This window comes from Glandiceps talaboti, chromosome 12 (genome assembly GCF_964340395.1).
Source record: "Glandiceps talaboti chromosome 12, keGlaTala1.1, whole genome shotgun sequence".
Taxonomy (NCBI): Eukaryota; Metazoa; Hemichordata; class Enteropneusta; family Spengelidae; genus Glandiceps; species Glandiceps talaboti.
This window is the reverse complement of record NC_135560.1, coordinates 18,699,013-18,720,295: the sequence shown is the minus strand read 5'-3', so window position 1 is coordinate 18,720,295 and position 21,283 is coordinate 18,699,013. Positions and strand designations below refer to the sequence as shown.

Genomic DNA, 21,283 nt, shown 5'->3' with positions numbered 1-21,283 from the left:
TTTTTTCTTTTCAATCCTCCGATGTATTTAATTAATTATTCTTTTCACATAAATTTATTTCTTAAGATTGACTGCCTCGAGTACGACTAATAAACGTGTAATATGTTGCATGTCTTCACCGTTTAACACATATGGCTTGAAGAACTTTTGTTTCTATTACAAAGTTAACAATATACACACAGTACTTTGAAAGCTGTAGAGCTTTCGACTGCACAGTCAGTCTTGTTCACTCACAGTTTGATTTAAGTATAAAACCGCATAAAAAAGATTGGTAACCTACGGACGAATTGATAAATTTGGGTATTTATTTATTTATACTTGATATTTAGGCTAAAGCAGACACTTCCTCGTCTCGGTTTGTTGTTGAGATTTATTTCCTCCAGTTAGTTTACCACAATGCTTCCTAGAGGGTTAACGTGTTGAACTATATCGCGGCAATTAGTCATACCCCTAATATAAGATGGCTGACCTGTGATTGTAGTAGCATCGCTCGCTGCTGGCAGTCGGCCCCCGTGATACATATATGCCTTTATACCATAAAGCAACGTTTATAGTAACTCCAAGTGCTCCGTTCATTGCTCTACGATCGCTACGACATTTATGACGAGTTTGACCGGTAAACAATAATCTCAAGGTGTGTGGTGGTCGAAAGCATCGCTTCTGTTTTTTTCATGTGTTCACTTCCTGGTTGATGAACACGGTGTCGCGGAACCGCAGGTGGCTTCGTAGAAATTAGCAAGGCTGTGATTTATATCTGTTCATTCGTGAAATTCGGGTGATATACAAGAGTAAACTTGCAGTTTTGGTAAGTAATTCCTAGTTTGGTCTTAAAGTGGAGACCCTTTATTTTCAGACAGGGTTAAAGCACAAAGATTGAAAGAAGCCCTTGCGGATCAGTGCAGCGCAGCGCTCCTTCTGGAAAACCCCATAACTTCCGGTTTCGTACAAGACACTGCTGGGGCGTCGTCACTGAGTGTTTATACCTGTCGAGGTGGGTGTACGTCGCAACATTCGGGACTGGTAATTGCATGTATTACACTTATTGATATTTGCTCAAATGCTACTAAAATACCAAGGGTAGGTTATTTGATTTGGTGAACCATTCCTGATACCTGTGTTAGACGATAAAAAAGAACGTGTTACTTCCGGGTATACATGCCAGCAACTCGCCTGTTTGCTTTCTATCACGTCCGTAGCACTTCCCAATTTTCCGTTAGTGTGTTTATGCATGTGTTTTTTCGCAATCACACAATCTCCTCTCCGTCTAGACAAGGACTTTCATATTCAATTACAACTAAATTCACATAGTGTGTTCATTTTATTTCAAGGTGTTATATGAAATGACTTCTAAGTTCTATCATGTGATATTATTACTAGCAATGTATTGTATGCACTGTGTGTGTAATGCCTGTAGACATGATGCACATGTAACATTCATCAGTGAACTATACCAACTTCATTCAAGTATGATATGGTACAATTTTGTACATGTAATACAATTCCATCACTGTTACAGATTTCGGACAGTTTTGGACAAATATCAACTCGTTCACGAGCATCAACACTTTCTTCTCAAGACTTGTGATATTGTCAAGCTCAAGCATTCACATGAATGATGAAGTGATACTAAAGCTTCGATTTAACATTTGTTTTGTTGTGTTGGTTTTGAGAGCACTGATATCGATGACCACAAAGTTGCGCATCTCACAGCACTGCTGCAGTTGTCAGTGTTGTCATCTAAGCGAAGTACAAGCAAATGCTACAAAATCACTAAAGATATCATCTGACTGTCACTTAAATCTATAAATATCTCATTAGAACAAGTTTTCGCCCAGTGCTCAGTTCAAGCTAGATGACATTTTCCATGAAATTTGGATGATTTTAAAAACAAAAATATGAAATGTATCTGGAGAAAAGAAGTGTCTCGGATGTTGGACAGCGCTTATCATTACGTGTTCAGGCACAGACTGCCAAGCAGCACCATGAACTGTGATCGTGGGATTGAATTTGGAAATAGGACAGTGTTCATGATAGTTTCTTTGCAAAAACAACTACTGTTATTGTAACAGTGATTAAAATACCATAATAACCAATACTTTTTGTCATGTGTTTAACAGTTTTAACTCTATACAGTTGTCACTCAAGCATTGTGATTTGTACAATGCAACTTGTACATATAGTACACTACAATACAGTTGTTACTCAAGCATTGTAATTTGTACAATGCAACTTGTATGTATAGTACACTACAATACAGTTGTCATTCAAGCATTGTAATTTGTACAATGCAACTTGTACATATAGTACACTACAGTACAATACAGTTGTCACTCAAGCATTGTATGATACATCTTGTACATGTTATACCAGTAATGTACAATGCAATACACTTGTCAATTATACAATGCAACATTGTGCATGTGGTACAATACACAAAAATTGCATAAACTCTTCATACATGAAGCATATAAACTGAACATTACTTTGATTTTATTAAAGACCATAAGTGTAAAATAATAAATAGATTATGGCAAGAGTTATCAATTTCATGAGATGTATCCTCATTTTATTGTCATGGCAACATAGGAAGTTATACTCCACAGTAAATTATTAATACATAAGATATCGCTGATGTACTTTATCCATAAATTAGTGACTAAGAGAACCTAATGATTAATCCATCTCTTCCTGTTGCTATGGAAACAAGTATCTTCTAGTGACATCATAAATAATTGTTTGATCAAATCTCTTTATATATTCACAGGTGTTTGTAATATCTTGTGAGATTAGTAGTGTCTCCTATAATCTTGTCAGTGTCTAACAAAACGATATAAAATGACTACGGTAAGTTTTGTTAAATCCTTGTTCTATTTCCTCTTGTCATATCAATTTCTATGCGTGATTTCAATCGCTTGCTTTACACTTTCAGAATGATTCCAGAATTTTATGTTGTTTTTTTCTTTGGAAGAATTTTGACAGCTTTGTGTATTTATGTTTTCTCATTGATTTATTAGTTTATTTGTGTACTTTTTATGAATAGATATAATTGACCAGTCAGTTCATTTCCCCTATTTAAAAAATACTCATATAGTTTTTAGATTTTAAAAGAACCATATCACTTCACAAATCTAGTGTGTGTAGACTGCAAATAATGACAGTTCTATTATGCTAATGAGACAGCATTAGGAAGATGTGTGTGTGTGTGTGTGTGTGTGTGTGTGTGTGTGTGTGTGTGTGTGTGTGTGTGTGTGTGTGTGTATTATATATATAATATATATAATATATATATATATATGAATGATTAATTTTATGAAATCATATCAATTAGAAACTAATTAGTATATATTTAAATTCTAAACTAATAATTAGACATATCACATACAAACTAAACAGCTGTAATACAGCTCATGTTATATAATGTTTTCACTCTAATTTTGAAAGAACACTTAATGTTATTTGGAGATGTTATCACTTGTTACATTAAAAATTAATATTACTGTTGCAGTTACTTTTAATGTAGCTTGAGTTGATCATTGTGTGTTCACTAAAAAATAGAGCAGAATTTTACAGGACATCTTGACTAAGTAGAAACTTTAGAAATGTTAAAACTGAGAATTAGAGAGCAACTTGATAGCAGGAAGACTGAGAATTTGTCAAGCCAGCCATAATTTTTGAGATAAAAAATTTCACTGCACTTACTGAAATAAATCACATGATACTATTGACTCATTATTCAGATGGTGAATGTTTTGACAATAAATTAGCTAAAAAATTTTTCACTGTTGAAATAAATTTCACAAATCTGATTGTTCATCGAGGTCATTGGAAACTGAAAGATGTTTAAGTTTTATTGCATTTCTCTTTTTATTGAAACATCGTGAGAATGCAAACATTTTAAGACCGTGTATGTAATAACTTTGTGTAATTTCCTCTAGTGGAATGACTAGTGATTCTGAATGCTGAAAAAACATAACAAATTGATTTGATGCATGAATTAATATGTAGGAAGACAAAAATACATAAAACATTGTGTGTTCACTTAAAATAAAATTGATCCGACAAAAAAATATCTGAAAATGAATTGCATGTACTAGTGCAAATTACTATATTCCATTATGCATGTTATTACAATACAGTAGCCGAAGGTATTTGCACAGCTTTGTCAGGTTTCACTTCTGAATTCATTAATTACCATTTCTATCAGAAAACTAAATTTCAGTGTCTGACCTTTGATCTTTGACATCTTCTGAAGTGTTTGACCTCTTACGAGGTCAGGTCAATGCAGACTGTGAGGGAATAGATAAAATTTATCACAATTCTTTGAAGTGCTAATTTCATTTATAACTACATGTTATTTATTCAACATTTTATGATGATTACCTGCCAATGTTTTTCCTGTTGCTGAATAGAAATTAAAGTCTGGCCTTTATAGTACCAAGTCATGTAACCTTACAACTACATATGTCATGAGGCTCACATCAAATTTTTATTGCCAATTTTATGTAACTGTTATGATGTGGTTTTTTTTTATGTGGTTGTCATATTTTATATGATTGTCATTAACTTGTTACAATCATACATAACTATATTGATGATTTGTGAGCCAAGTTGTAACAGAAAATAAAGGATTTATTTCCCCAAACCATGGACAAGCCAGGTTGTATACATTCAAACAGAAAATATAGGATTTATTATCTTACACCATGCACAAACCAAATTGTATACATTCAAACAGAAAATACTACTATAGGATTTATTTTTGTTGATCTACATCATGACTGTGTTTATATCACTTGTTCAGCAGTAGAGATAATTATTGAATGATAGAGAGGCTGGGATAAGCCTCCTTCATATGAGTTAAAACTTCCAAAATGTTTTCCCTTCAGTCTAGGCAGGTATAATTATATTTTTCTTCCTCATTCAGAAACTACTTGAGACATAAGGACTTTCACTATTTGTCGTGACTCACACTGATGAGGCCCCTTATGTCACTCATTTTATCAAAAGCTAAAAGAGCAAAACTATAGAAAAATCTTAGTCTGGATGCCAACATGCAGGTGTAAATAAATGGTACCATATTGGGACTAGACTAGAAAAATATATACATCTGTAATTATAAAATATACACACAATAATGTACTTAAGAAATATAAGAAAGTTTTATAAGATGTCCCTCTGTAGGAGGAAGTATTCTTTTATTTATTTTGTTTTAAGAGAATTTTGAAAATGTGTATTTTGCTATACGGATTGAGAATAGACTAAACAATGTTTTATTGAGTTAGGACAGCCAGGGTAGACATTTATTGTACACCTACCAGTTTTCCAAATTTATTACCAACTCTTTGCTGCTTCTTAAATTAAAGTTTAACCTAAAATAACTTAATAAGTCAACACTTACATAATATTTATGGTAGAATATTTATGATATGTGTTTCTGTTTCAAAAGCAATGAAATACTTCCCTCTCACGAAGTTGTATTACATCTGGCATACACATAACATTATTGTACACACACAGCCCAGACATATTAACTCTCTGGCTCATTTTGTCAGAATAACACTTATAGCCAGATAGTCGAGTTTCTGCATTAGTACACAGTCTCATGGTTAAACCCGCTTAGGTAAACTCCAATGTAGCTAGTCTAGTCCCTATAGGAATCGTTACGATTTACACCTCCACTTAGAGACCAAATATTAGTGGTTTATTAGAGACCACGTTGGCACCCAGACTACTGTGTAGCCTACGGTACCTGTAGATGTGAAGGTGGCTGACGATATTTCAGTGCTGACATTTCAAAATTTTGAATTTTGTTCACTTGCACCTTCTTCGATCACTCTAGCCTTTCACCTTCATGGTGAGAGTGAGTGAAATTAAAAAATTGAAATACCAGTGCTGAAATAACACTGGCTTCCTCACATCTACAGGTAGGTTGACATATATGATACATGTATGTAACATCCACCTTACTTCTGTCTCGATAGATTGTTTTAGTATTGACATGTTGCCAATATCATCTACAAACATAAAAGCTGTCCAAATTGTTGCAGTAGTATTATAGGACCAGTATATCAGCCAAGTGATTGATTATGCAAACTTTTTTATATGCAAGGTTATAACAGTGTTTGTTCTTCAATGGATCAGTATTTGCATACCAAAATTCCAGACTTGCAATCTGTGTAATAGTATGGGTTAGTATAAACCCATATATCCATTGTGCAGGGTTAGATGGTGTTATTCATAGGGTTGTAATAGTCCATAGAACGAAATTTGGTGAAATTTAAAATTTTGCCTGTAAATGAAAAGTTAATTTTGTGAAGGAGCTCTTGTAGAGAGTAGGAGGAAGTTGGGTAGGATTTATCTACTTACAGCCTTGAACAAAAACACTGTCATTGTAATGTATGTGACATATTCTTTGTTCACCTGTCAAGTAAATAAATCTCTATCTATTGTTACCAGGAGGCTTAGCACCAAATCACGATTTACATACAGTTGTACACTGCCTACAGTGCTCCTGTTAAAGAAAGTAGGACATTGGACCAGCCATACAATAAATACACAATAAATTGCATTCAAGTTAGGGTTAGGTTAGGGATAGGTGTAGGTACGGGTACACTCCCTAGTATAAACCTGGTTGACAAGCTTAAAACCGTAGAACAGTGGACCAAATGTATAATAAATACACAATTATATTCAAGTTAGGGAGTTTGATTATGGACTGGTTTAATTTATATTTTTAACTGGAAATTAATATATTTGGCCTGGAAGAGTGTTAGACTAACAAGTACTAGACTTGTAATGTCATACACAGGTGGTCCATAGTTCTACATTAGCTTGTTCGTGTGTGTGTGTGTGTGTGTGTGTGTGTGTGTGTGTGTGTGTGTGTGTGTGTGTGTGTGTGTGTGTGTGTGTGTGTGTGTGTCAGTCATCAACTACATTGTGTATCAATTGCCAAAAAGTTCAAATTGTAAACAAATAATTTTGTTTTTTATAAAAAATATGAGAGAAGAAAGGTAAATGAATTTCCAGAATTTCTCTTGCATAATTAAAACGATTTTTAGCACAACTGAACTGACAAGGTTCTGATAAGAATGAACATTCAAAATATGTATGCAAATATCTAGCAACATGACCACGCCCATAGCAACAGCCAAATGATCATATATATTGCAAAGGTAACAACAGGGTTGGATAGGCTACTGGATAATCCTTCAGAAAATGAACACCTATACCTAGCATGGATCAGCATGAGGGTAAAATTTTTAAAAACTGTACAGTTGTGCTACAATACCATTGGTGCTATTTTTATTTGTGTGTGAATTGATCAAATGACAGTTTGCGTTCCTAAAGATAATATTTTATACACTTTACATGATTTGGTACTAATGAGTTGTTCCACCATCAGCATGTAAGTATCTACTAATGCATCCATACCCTGTATTTTATTTCAGAACAACTCACTTGACGATGTATGGCCAGATGGTACCGAATGTATCGCCAAGTATGACTTCAAGGGAAGCACACCCCAAGACTTGCCATTTAAAAAAGGAGATGTGTTAACTATTCTTAAACCAACAAGGGTAAAGTTTCTACACTTTTTACCATCTAAAGTTTTATAACCCTCTTAGAATCAAAATCTAAAGAATTGAAAATCTAAAGAATTGTAAGTTTCTCGTATTAGATGGTCTGTTTACGGTGCCTACGATATATTCTGTTAAACTCCCATACTTCTGCTTGTAACTAGAATTGCTAAAAACTGATAATTCGGTTTGAAAATCTCCAGGCACAGTTGCCCAATCAGCTTGTTCTTCAGCCAGCATGTAGACGCATATCATCAAGTGAATGAAATGATACGCAGATGACCATGTTCAGTTAAGATGGACAATCTGTGTGTTCATCTGCATATCACTTGAAGAAAATTCAAGAATTAGAATAGTTGTCTAATTATGCTTTCATACACATAATTCAGTGGTGTTGCTTCCTCTTTGAAAACATAAATAACTCATAAGTATCCCAGACATACTTCTACCAGGAAATGAATTTTAGTTTAAAAATAGAAGTATGGAAAGTGTTTTGACACGCTGCTGCTTTCTGTTCATTTCTACATTTCCTCCTATTTCTGCTTTGAAAGGCAGGATTTATATCCCTGAAAGAAGGAAATCGTTATATTCCAGTCGTATGATGTCACGCTTCAATGATATTATTCAGGCAGGGTTCAAATAAACAGGATGAGATTTAGTCAGGATGAATAGCCTTTAAAATCGATTGACTTCAGTTTGAACAAGACAAGTAACCTAAATATTTAGCTAGTAATAGCAGGTTTTACAATCAATACAACGTAACACAAAACAAGGACAACATATGGCATTATGTAAAATATAGTGTCCTTTACAAATATTTATCTTAAGAAAAGAACCCCTACTTGAAGCCCTTGGAACTTAGATACGTTTTATCTATTTGTCACCCTCACAAAACTCAGAAAATTAAGTTTTATGTACGAGTACATAAGGTGAGAATTAAAAGACAGAATTTTATTCTTTTGTAATTTTTGTATGTTGTGTAAAGTCGTATGTTCAGTAATTTGGAATAACAGTACGTGATGATATCTTGTGTCGTGCATTGAACCATGCAAGGTGTGGTAAACTATGTATATGTATGTATAGTGTCTTTGTTAAGGTTAAGGAAGCCCAGAAGCAGAAATGGGGAAATAAGAGTAGAAAGTGATGGAATGGCTTTGTACAGTAAATTTTTGATAGACAATGCAATCTTGAAGATCTGGAATGGCATTTAAAGCAAATTACCAATACCCTGAATGTCAAGGTCATTTAAAAGTAAAATAGTACCACCTGCCCATTATGTCTCTTCAAGGTCAAAAATTCATTGCTGCTTTTCAACAACTTACATGGTAGAAAATCAGGTCAAAAGTCAAGCCATACATTCTTGGCATATTGCTGAAGATATTCCTTCTCCATGGGACATAATAGTATTATTATACAGTATACAATTATGCATAAGACATGAGGCAGATTTATTGCTAGATAAATATGTTTTGAACATTAAACATTAAGTTATTTTTTGCCATTGACAGTATTAGTATCTTACAACCCAATACTGCCCAACATACATACCTGTGTTACCCCTTAGGGCCTACCAAAACAATAGTTGCTATTGTAGTATGTTGGAATGTTTAAACATTCTCAACACTCTTGGTTATACTAGTATTTGCTATAAATTCACTATGTACCACATCACATGGACATGCAGCAGTCACCTGACATAGGTCATGTAGAGGTCAAAGTTTTAATCCTATTGTACATGGATAAGAGTGATTTATTTTGAATGATTACTGGAAGAATTGTTGAAAGTTATATATTTAAATATAAATATTGTCACGTCAGTGCAGTAAGGTCATATCTGCTTTGCAATAGTATAGGCAGAAATGACCTTACTGCACTGACACAACAATATATACAAAGAAATATAAAAAATCCAACGCCAAAGAAATAATAACAAATGAGTGTCACAGAAATAATTATGAGTACAAGTGCAATTTAGTTCTCAATGTCTGTATAAACTTGGAGAGTATACCTTACAAAAAGTGTTTTTGTGCATGTAAATCTGACAAAACATTAACTTCTGAATACTATAGATACATGTAGCTAGGACTAATAACACCAGCACTCTGGTTTCTTGCTGCCTTAACACTAAACTAAGTCTACATGTATAATCATTATGTAATCAAGGTCTGTAGTAGACGGATCGAAAAGTCGCATCCATTTTCAATTTATCATTCCAAAGTAAATCTATTGTACTATCGTAGTGATTCTTGGAACTATGAACAATATATTCTCCATACATGTATAGGTATACTGTAGGTGTAGATAGTGCTAAGATACCAAAGTGCTGGTGAAGGATTCCACTGTTCCAGTAAAAACAAGACTCCATAATGTGATATTTTCCATATTAAAATGTTTATATCTCATCTTGTCTTCCTTGTAGGATCCCAATTGGTACAAAGCAAGAAACAGAGCCAGGAAAGAAGGCCTGATACCAAAAAATTATGTTCAGAAAAGAGAAAATGTGAAAATTAGTGCCATGCCGTAAGTACTTATGCTCTATAGCAACTTTTAAGCTTGTTGGTGTTTGTCTGTGTGTGCTCCGTCTAGTCTACAGATATCTGACTTGACAGACTGGCTTGATAATATTCTGGTGAATAACACTTTCAAGCTTGAAAGGAATGGTTATGCACGTGGATTAACATCTAAAAGTGAACACACATGCCTAGCAACAAGACCACACCCATAGCAGCCACCAAATGATGATGTATATAGCAAAGGTAACAACAGTGTTGGATAGGCAAATGGAAGAACATACAAATGAACATACACATGCCTAGTAACTTGACTATGCTCATAGCAACAGCAAATTGATGATACATATATTGCAAAAATAACAACATCAATGGTTAGGCAAGTGGATGATCATTTTTAAAATAACATAAACTATACAGTTGTGCTACAATGTCATTAGCGCTGTGTTTGTTGTCTGTTGCATGCCATGTATATTGTATTTGTCATAATTATTTGAAGTATATGTTATAGTGCAAACATGTCAAATTTCCTATTTGGATATTATTGTCTTGCCTTGCCTTGCCTTGTCTTGCCTTGCCCTGTCATTTAACTAGACTGTTTCAACTTTAACATTCTATGTTTTTATGTGTGTGTTTTTTTTAGATGGTTCCATGGTAATATTACAAGAGATCAAGCAGAAAAGTTACTGACTCCTAAGGAAGATGGTTTATTTTTAGTTCGAGAAAGTACAAATTTCAAAGGAGATTATACATTATGTGTTTGTTTTGGGAACAAAGTGGAACATTACAGAATCATTTATAAACATAACAAGATGACTATTGACGAGGAGGAATTTTTTGAAACGTTAACACAATTAGTTGAAGTAAGTTGATATTGTTATTTGCTTTTTTTTTATCACAAAATATCTTAATGTTGTTGGTTTGATTTTGCATTTTGGAGGTTTCATTCTTCTAATTCTGTTTCTCTTGACTGAAGGGGAAGGATTTGAAATTTTATCAGAATTTTACTTTATTTTATCATTTTTTTTGTGATGAAAAGTATCGTACATGCCCCCACTTACCAAAATGTACGAAACTCTTTCAAGCTAAAAGCAAACAGATCATTGATTCTTACACAATTACTCATTACCTATAATAGTTTTAAGGAATAAAAAATATATCATTGAATCAGATAAAATCCATCAAGAGTTCTCCAGGTGTTCTAAAAACTATAATGTCTGTATAACTTAAGGTTTCAGTTCACTTTTATCAACTTATAAGTGGTAATGATGATGATAAAGAAAAATTGTTGAAAATTTGACACTTGCTTTGCAACTAGTTCAAATCATCATGTTGAATTTGTATTGTGTATTTTATACATATACCAAAGATTGTCTACATATAGTGTACAAAATGTATCAGGTTTGATACATGTAATTTGAAACCTAATGTGTACTTTTATGCAAGTTTGAAGACTTGGCAAGTACATGTATAGGTATTTTGGTAGCAAATTGAAATAAAATGTGACAGGAACACCGTCATTGCAAACCACAGCCCCTTTTATGGCATCGTCCAAAATACACTGTCAATAGGCACATTATTTTGCAGTGTTGTGGAAGAAATAACAGTTCCAGTTTGAATGCAGGAACACAGGCAGTGTTTGCATATACTAGTTGTAGCTAATGACCATTTGAGCTATACTTGACTAAGTTAATAAAACTAATATACATTGTTGACATTTATGCATTTTCACTCTTCCGTTTTTTGCTATTTTTGCAGCATTATGAAAATGATGCTGATGGACTTGTTACAAAATTAGAGAAAGCCTTGCCAAAACAAGGTGGACTTGAATACAGTGTTGCAGCTAGAGCTTTTGAAGATGGTGAGTATGGCTACTGATTTATCTTTCATATATATTCCAATTGATTGATGGGGGGGGGGGGGGGGGGGGATGGGGGGGGGGGTGGATGGTCACCCTGTTTTGATAATTTTGGACAATGGGGTCATTGTGTTTTGGATTGTGATGGAAGCAAAATTCATCTTTACAAAGGGATGACCTTGTCTGAATTGTGCTATTTGTGTTTGTCCCTGTTTCTTACCTATATTCTTTAGTATATTATACATGTACCAGTATATTGATGGTGCAAATCAAGAGATCTGATTGGTCTAGACATCAAAATAAGTGGTCTAAAATAGTGGTAATGAACAGTTGGCACTCGTCCAAGTTGTGATGTTTACTACTTGTAGTTCACTTTGTGTCTACTCTAAATGTTGAGTCGTGTCAAGTTTTAGTAAACTCTACGAATTGTCAGAGGGAGTTTTTTTATGTACATGAGTGATTCTAAAATGGTTTAAAACCAAGATTTAATAGAAAAATAGAAGTTTATTGACTTTGATTGTTGACTTTGATTACTTTCAGCGGGATGGTCTATTAACAAAGCAGAACTAAATTTAGGTCGGACTATAGGCCGAGGAAACTTTGGAGGTGAGTAAATTTTACATTTGAATTTTTGAATGTCACACATTCATAATCATAATCATTCGTAATTGCTGTCATAATTCCAAGGAAACAGTATGTAAGCATACATCTGAGTTGAAGGTATACGCTTTAAAAGCCAATACAAAATTTTATAAATTTGTGATTTTACCTTGATTATCAGATGATTTTAAAATTCTACCAAAATGTGATATTTACTATTTACTACACTGCACATAGATGTGATATGATGACACTTTTTAAAATTGTATGCTAAACAAATGTCATTTTATCAACATTTTTTCATTCGTTTCACACCTTATTTATAGATGTATTAGAAGCTGACTATCGTGGTACTAAAGTGGCTGTCAAGTCACTCAAAGAAAACATCAGTACAGCACAGAAGTTTTTAGCAGAAGCACAAGTCATGACGTAAGTCAATTTGATTATCCCACAGTGTCTATTTTTTATAGCCACATACACATTTACACTTTCTTGTGAATATCTGGATATTCATCAACGTAGTTTTACTAGCCTATCACATTATGACTGATATATGGCCTTATATGGAAGTGGTGATAATATACTGACACTTTCGTGTAAATACTAAATATTCGCCAAACACAGCACAATTGTTGTATTATATTTGCCTTGTATGGAAATATTGGCCTTACATGGAAATGGTGATAAATGCCTTATATGGAAATGTTGGCCTTATATGGATATGTTGGCCTTACATGGAAATGGTGATAAATGCCTTATATGGAAATGTTGGCCTTATGGCAGTGTTGGCCTTATATGGATATGTTGGCCTTACATGGAAATGGTGATAAATGCCTTATATGGAAATGTTGGTCTTACATGGAAATGGTGATAATGGAGAGTCATCTCTAGACTGTTTTCTAGTTTCAAAGAAGCACTAGATGTTAATGTGACCTTGATTTTATGATTTATTTACAGGTCCTTCAAGCATCCCAATCTAGTTCAGTTACTGGGAGTGGTTTTAGGAGATCCTATTTATATTGTACTAGAATTTTTAGGAAAGGTAATAGACTTTTACAACTCTCTCCTTTGCACTATTAGAACTCAGTCGATGGTCTGACAACAGAATCTGAAACTCATTGCTCTGAATTAGTATATTAATGTAGTGAATTTGTTATAATTTCATTATTTTCAAATTCCTGATGTTTCGACATCATCTGTTTGATAAACTTCAACATTTCACAAGTAACTCAAAACTTTGATAAGAGAAGGTTAGTGATAGTGAATTGTTCAGTCTTAATAATGAGGACAATGATTTTTGTCAACAGGGTTGTATGGTTGATTACCTAAGGACAAGAGGAAGAGCCGTTATCACCAAAAAAGATCAACTACTCTTTGCAAGGTAAATACAAAGTTTATAGAATGAGCTGATGTTGGTTGTGCACAGCGCCCTCTATCAATGACTTCCCCACCTACAATAACATAAGCAAAGCCCAGCTTATAGAATGCCAGATAAATGTTCGCATGCAACTCCATTGGTTTCAAACATTACAACAGAGATGGCTTTGCATGCTAGTACCATTGCAAAGTTCATATTCTAGTGAACAAAATTGATCAACTGAAGCCACCCCAAATCACTCATGACCCCTATCCATACACTTGTTCATTTGTGTGTGTGTGAATTCTATCCAACCTAGTCTTTAATGATGACAAATATGTTAAACTACTTTTCTGTAATCTGTTATAGTCATGTGTGTGCAGGAATGACATACCTAGAAAACAAAAACCTGGTTCACAGAGATCTAGCTGCAAGAAATGTCCTCATTTCGGATGACGGTGTTGCGAAAGTTTCTGATTTTGGTTTAGCAAGGGAAGAGTCTTTTATTGTAGAAGGAGGCAAGGTTCCTATCAAGTGGACGGCACCTGAAGCACTCAGACAAGCGGTAAGAGATAGCGTATGAGAATGGTTCAGTCCACATGTACTTAAAGTGGCACAAGCTGTGTTTATAAACTTTTTACTCAAGTGTAAATACTAACATGAAATCTTGATTAAACTATTCCAGTATATCATTAATGTTGATGCATGTCTTCTGTGACATTACAATTGTCTTCTGTCATTGTTTGAACAGTAGACTGCCTGGTATGGATTCCTCTACATTTTTTGATGTATGTTAAATTGCATCATTGGATCGTTTATATGTTACATCTTAATACCAGGTTTGAGTTCAGTTAATTATAAGTGGTGGTTAAGTAATCTTCAGTAAGTAGAATACTATGAGTGACTTTCAAATACATAGCATAAATCTCTACCTCCCCCCCCCCCTCCCCCCCAAGAAGAATAAGCTCAGCTTGTGCCCCTTTAACATGAAACAAACATCGTGTATCTCACAAAAATTGTTACATGTGATTTCTTGGCCAGACAAACTTTATTGTGACCCTTGCATTAATGGAATGATCAACATTAACAATGTAAGAATTCATATATTGTAGACTTTAAGGAGAACTACTACAATATGTCACTTTTTTGAATGTCATGTCAGTTTCACCAAATATTGCAAAAATGTTCTGTAACAATTGCACTTAGTAATAATAGGTTGACAATGGGGTCATTGCACTTGTTTCCATGGTAATTCATTTAAAGAGGTAGTAAAAACTCATAAAATTGTGTTTATTAAAGTAATTATTGTGACCAATATAAATTTCATGTATGGCCATATGGGTGAGAATTGGGCATTTCGTTTGGATTTTTAATTCATCAAACAACTTTACTATGTTCTTCAATTTGAAAAAAAACCAATGTGAAGCAACATATACCAAGTCCTTGTTTGTAACTCAATCAATTGCAAAACATTAAAAATGTGTAAAATGTTTTTTGTGGTACATAAAATAACAAACTTTTTACACTATTTTGCAATTTATTGAGTTACAAACATGGACTTGGTACATGTTATTTCATATTGTTTTTTGAATAGAAAAACATAGGAAAGTTAATTTATAATTCAAAATAAATACCCAATTCTAATCCATATGGCCACTTTAAGTTGTTTAAAATTGTAGATGGAATAGCAAATTTTCATAATTCCACACCGTTGTTGTTTTACAGAAATTTTCCACCAAATCTGATGTTTGGAGTTATGGGATCCTTCTGTGGGAATTGTATTCATTTGGTAGAGTTCCTTATCCAAGAGTGGTAAGTTTTCATGTTTTCTCAGCTATTGTTCAAACTGTGATATCATTTTCTCTTTTTGTACATTTGTTTGATCTTTGTTGAAATTACGATGCAAGATAAGGATTCTAAGTATTAGAACCTATCCTGTACACTTCAAAATTTCATATTGTAATACCTAGAATTGCGATATTATAATACCGGCATATTACCAGACAGACAGACAGTCAGTCAGACAGACAGACAGACAGACAGACACACAGACAGACACACACACACAGACAGAGACAGACAGATAGACAGACAGACAGACAGACAGACAGACAGGCAGACAGGCAGGCAGACAGGCAGATAGATATTGCTTTAGTCAGTCAGCAGATTCAAGTAGACAAATACAAACTGATACACGTTGACATGTACACACACATTATTCAGAGAGCAACAAGACAATTTTAACAAATGATAACTTTCTACCAACAGCCTCTCACTGAAGTCACAGCTCACATAGAAAGAGGTTATAGGATGGAGCCCCCTGAAGGATGTCCTAACCAGATCCACAGGATTATGTTAAAATGCTGGGACTTAGATCCCAACCTGAGACCAACCTTCAAGGAGCTATCTAAAGAATTACAGACCATAGGTGCTGTTACAGTCTAAAATATGCAAAATGTGGGTGCTAGTGAATGCACACAGACATTACAGCTACGATGTCTGTGAAGTCTTAGAACTCGTACATTCAGAAATTATTTCATTATGCACCACCTTAAATGCCTTTTTATTGTGGTCAACTTTCTTCCATGAATGTAGAAAAGATTACTTTAATTTACGACTTACTCAAGTAACAGGAAAAAGTTTTGAATACATGAAAATCACCAGACATGAAAAGATATATTTTGTATTTGAATGTGTATGCATAAAGGAAAATTGTAATGAGAATACAAAGCAATGTCTCACATGTTGAAGATGACAGAGCAGTCATAAATCATCATACCATTGAGATATGCTTGCCATAGAGTGAAAGTTAACAGGGTAGAAAAATATTAGTGATTCATCTTTCCAGTAAATAGCGCCCTCTAGTGTTACTGTAATAAGAAGGTATTAAAAGGTAGGAGGCAGGGCTATGTATAGACTGTAAAAAACAAAACTATTCTCAACTCTAACAAAATCACTACATTTTGTTTGTTCCTCCCCTCTGAGTAAGTGCTCTCACTGTTCCATTCAGAATGTGACCACTGGGATTGAACCATTTGATCATATGGGGGGGGGGGGGGGGGGGGAGAGAGATGATGATGATGAAATTATCAGAGAGAAAAGAGTGAATTTGAGACAAATATTTCCTTATAGCTAGATTTAGAGTGTATATGTAATCTTGCTGCAAAAAGTGTACTGCCTGTCACGTCTTTAAAACTTTTCCTTGTTACGAATCAGCTGGAATCAAAATTTTTATTGTCTGGATTCTTGCTTTGTTGGAATTTAAGGTATGAAGGTATGTGGAAATGTGAACATCCCTTGTTGAAAACAAATTATCCTAACAAAATAGGCACATGAAGGAAAAAAGCATAAGCCAAGCAAATGTAGACAAGCTATAGTTTTAGAATTAGCCAGCGTCTTTTGTATGATTCCTATAGCAATCAATAAGACATTGTTTAGTTTGTACATATTCCAAAAAAAAGATAAACAATAAATAAATAAATAAAATCAAGATGCAGCGGCTATGATATCATGTACAAAGAGAATTTGGTGCAACCTGTATGTTGGTATTGGCAACAAACAAAAACTTCCAGCAAAATCCACCTGAGAAGAAACCTCCCAATAGAAATGATAGATTGTAGGAACACTTTGGGAAGTAGATAGGATAGGAAAACAGATGTAATTTTTCACAAAAATGATGGAAACGAGAGTCAGCTGAGTAATTATAAGGTGCTCAAATACTTGAAGCCAATGCATATTTTTGTACAATAAATTTGACAATAATTTTGTATGTCTCAAGAAGTGTAGTTAATTTTTATCATGTATTAAGCTACCTGTAGTGTTTATTCTAAAGTACAAAACAAAACAGGTACAAACTGTAGAGGATTTAGTCATCAGAGATATTTGTTGGGATTCTTGGTTTCTTATTTTTATAGCGAGGTTATTTCTTCATTTTGATTAGAGTGTACACTACATACAATCAACGTTGTAAATTTTTGACATAATCATATCGTGACTAGATCACAATTTCATTTCAGTATTCATTTATGTATTTAGATTACTTTACATTTTGAGTGTTATGTAAATTTGTTAGATTGCAGAAATGAAACCACCTGTCTGTCAGCCAATCAAATTATTGTATTTGTGACCAGGTGTGAATAGTTTCAGTGTTATCACCCCCATGAAGATAACTGTTAATTTATTTTTAAGCCTGACTCTGCTGTACAACAATTGTCAACATAGCAGAGTCAATATGTACCAGGTTTGTGAAAACGCTGTATCAACATTTCTCAGTTAACCAGCAAAAGTTTATTGACCTCTATACTTTATAGCATATATAAAATTTTGCAGTCTGCTCTTTTGTTGCATCCAATTTCAAAATATATACTATTCTTGAGGCCACACAAAATCTTACAAGCATGATACAAGTTTTTGATAGTTTTATGAAAATTTACTGAATACATTTTTTGTACATTTGATAATAAGCTGATAACTGTCATTAAAACATTGTATAACTGCTCAAATCAATGTTCCGAGTGTCATCAAATTGTTCACTGGTTTGTAACACTTCATTGACAATGGTTCTATTTATAACATTGTTCACTGATTTGTAACACTTCATTGACAATGGTTGTATTTATAACATTGTTCACTGATTTGTAACACTTCATTGACAATGGTTCTATTTATAACATTGTTCACTGATTTGTAACACTTCATTGACAATGGTTGTATTTATGAGATTGTTCACTGATTTGTAACACTTCATTGACAATGGTTGTATTTATGAATGATAATGACAAACTTCTATAGATTTCAGACCCACAACATGTGTACTATCACTGTATCAGATTTATTTGTCTGTTTAAAAAAACCTCTGAATTTCCCCAATGCAAATTTTCATTACCAATATTAGTGTACAATGTATTGTGTATCTTGTAACTTGAGGCTGTGTTGTCATTTTTTGCAATGAATTTATTCTGCATACTGTTTTTTTTATTTGTTACATTTTGATGTCATGTTTTAGCTGTTCAGTTTGCAGATAAGCGATCCATAGTGCGCCCTCTATCAGCAGAATATCAACAGCCAACAGTCGAACTCGGATGCAGTAAGACTTCACACAATGTGTCAATTTCTTGACAAAGTTTACATAATTTAGAAAATACATAGAAAATAGAATGTTAGACTAACAATTGAAGTTTTGAATTATGATTTTCTTTGACATTTTTTGTCTAAAGTGGTACATTTTCTATTCAATTTTAAGGAAGCCATGTTGGAAACTAAATATTTGAACTGTTTTCAAGGCAGCTTTTCTTTGAGTTAGATAGTTAGTCCAAATGATTGGTTAGCTGGCTCTAACTGACCAGATTGTATTCATTGTTATATCAAGAATTCATAGAACTCAATTATTCATCATTTTAAAATTATCTTTGATGGTACAAAACCTGTAAACAGTTTATTCATTTTTTATGTCTTTTGTTTAATATTCAACATTTCTTCTCATTTGAAAAACTCTGTCAGCACAGTTCCTTTGCTATGTACTGTAAACTTTGTGTTCAAAATATCCAGAATACAACATTCAATATGGCCACTGAAACTTTGTCTGTTGCTCGGTAAAAAAATCAAAGTTTGCGATGTCTGAACAACTGTTTCTGTGATCTGATATATAGATCACATATGCTATATGTATTTTGAAGTTGTGCCTTCTTTGAGAATCGTTATGTGATGTTTTTGTATAAACAACAACAATGAACTGGAGAAATTGGTATGAAACAGACTGGATAACTGACCGAGAGATGAGCAAACAGAATAAATTCAAAGCCAGACTGACTGACTGACTGATGACAGACAGATCGACAGACAGACAGACAGACAGACAGACAGACAGACAGACAGACAGACAGACAGACAGACAGACAGACAGACAGACAGACATACAGTGACTGAGTGAGTGACAAACTTTCTGACTGACCTGCTGACAAGCAGGCAGACTGACAAACTGACTGACTGATAGACTAACAGACATGCAAAGCTCAAGGAGGAAAAAGGATTTTGCACAAAAAACGGCGCTATACAAATGTATATAAGTTAAATACAAGAACTAACCAATTTGTTGTGGCTAATTGGTCGACATACTCAGTAACTATTCAAATACCATATCTCAGCTCTGTAGCACTGTAAACAGTGCCACAATTTTCTTTGCTTTATAGAAACATTTAACTTGGTAGTTTTATGGAGGTTATTTTTGTTGAATATTGAGTTAAAATAGTAATAGATATCAATAGTTATAAGATATTGTAGATTCTAGAATAGAGACAGAAATGTCTGTCATGAGATGAAGGCAACTTGTAGCTGTACAAGAAGTACAGTCAGTAAGTCAGTCAGTCAGTCAGTCAGACAGTCATTGCACTGCTGTGGATCAAGAGCAGTGATCAAGAAACTTTGAAGCATTGGTATTTTTACATAACCGTAATTACAATAAAGTAATCCTGAAAACTACACATTTGTAAGTGTTCAGAATACGTTATTCTCATGTAATTCTCTCGCCCATCTACTATTAAGCCATATCTGTAGAATGCACTTATCAAATTCAATATAATTTGGCACATACAACTCTTCACTGCTCTTCTCTGCTCTACTCTACTCTGTGAGGTAGTTGTTGTTGTTGTTGTTGTTGTTGTTGTTGTTGTTGTTGTTGTTGTTGTATGTGTATTTGCTGTCATTCTTGGAATTGAACCTGAATGCGTAGGATTTAATTTACACCACATAAATCTTATTATTACATATGTTATATTAACCCTGTATAATCAATGCCTGTCTTCTTCAGTTCTAATGGGAATCGAACCTGAAGCCATGATATAGGCTTTAATAGGTGGAAGTCCAGAACTTTAACCTTACTCCATACTAGTACGCATCTTGTGATTATATATCTTACATTAACTCTTTATCTATTTATAATCAATACTCTCAACAACAACAACAACAACAACAACCAAATTCTACAATTCTAATGGGAATCGAACCTGAAGCCATGATATAGGCTTTAATAGGTGGAAGTCCAGAACTTTAAGCTTACTCCATACTAGTACGCATCTTGTGATTATATATCTTACATTAACTCTTTATCTATTTATAATCAATACTCTCAACAACAACAACAACAACAACCAAATTCTACAATTCTAATGGGATCGAACCTGAAACCATGATATAGGCTTAGACTTTGAAGTCCACCACTTTAACTGCTTGTTTTCTTCTTTTTTCTTGTGTACTGAAAGTACATAACCACTACCCAACATGGGTCTTGTGATTATGTTATGTACATTTACTCTATCTCTTTATTATCAATGTCGTTCAACCACAGGGCACTCAGGCTCATTTTCTTTGTTTACGAAAACAAACA

General features: G+C 33.8%; 1 protein-coding gene across 4 annotated transcripts; it reads left to right on the top strand.

The window, feature by feature from the left end:
- The first annotated feature begins 460 nt into the window (after positions 1-460).
- LOC144443163 (tyrosine-protein kinase CSK-like) lies at positions 461-20,367 on the top strand. 4 transcript variants are annotated; one of them, XM_078132531.1, is made up of 13 exons: positions 461-805; positions 2,765-2,844; positions 7,449-7,577; positions 9,997-10,097; positions 10,731-10,950; positions 11,846-11,948; positions 12,486-12,551; positions 12,872-12,974; positions 13,503-13,587; positions 13,853-13,926; positions 14,272-14,467; positions 15,628-15,714; positions 16,171-20,367. In XM_078132531.1, exons 2-13 carry the CDS (start codon positions 2,836-2,838, stop codon positions 16,345-16,347), a joined length of 1,350 nt encoding a protein of 449 aa, XP_077988657.1. In that variant the 5' UTR covers positions 461-805; positions 2,765-2,835; the 3' UTR covers positions 16,348-20,367. The 4 variants fall into 4 exon arrangements, with proteins under 4 accessions (XP_077988657.1, XP_077988658.1, XP_077988659.1 ...); XM_078132532.1 differs by lacking the exon at positions 461-805 and adding an exon at positions 850-991; XM_078132533.1 differs by lacking the exon at positions 461-805 and adding an exon at positions 850-1,030.
- Positions 20,368-21,283: the final 916 nt, after the last annotated feature.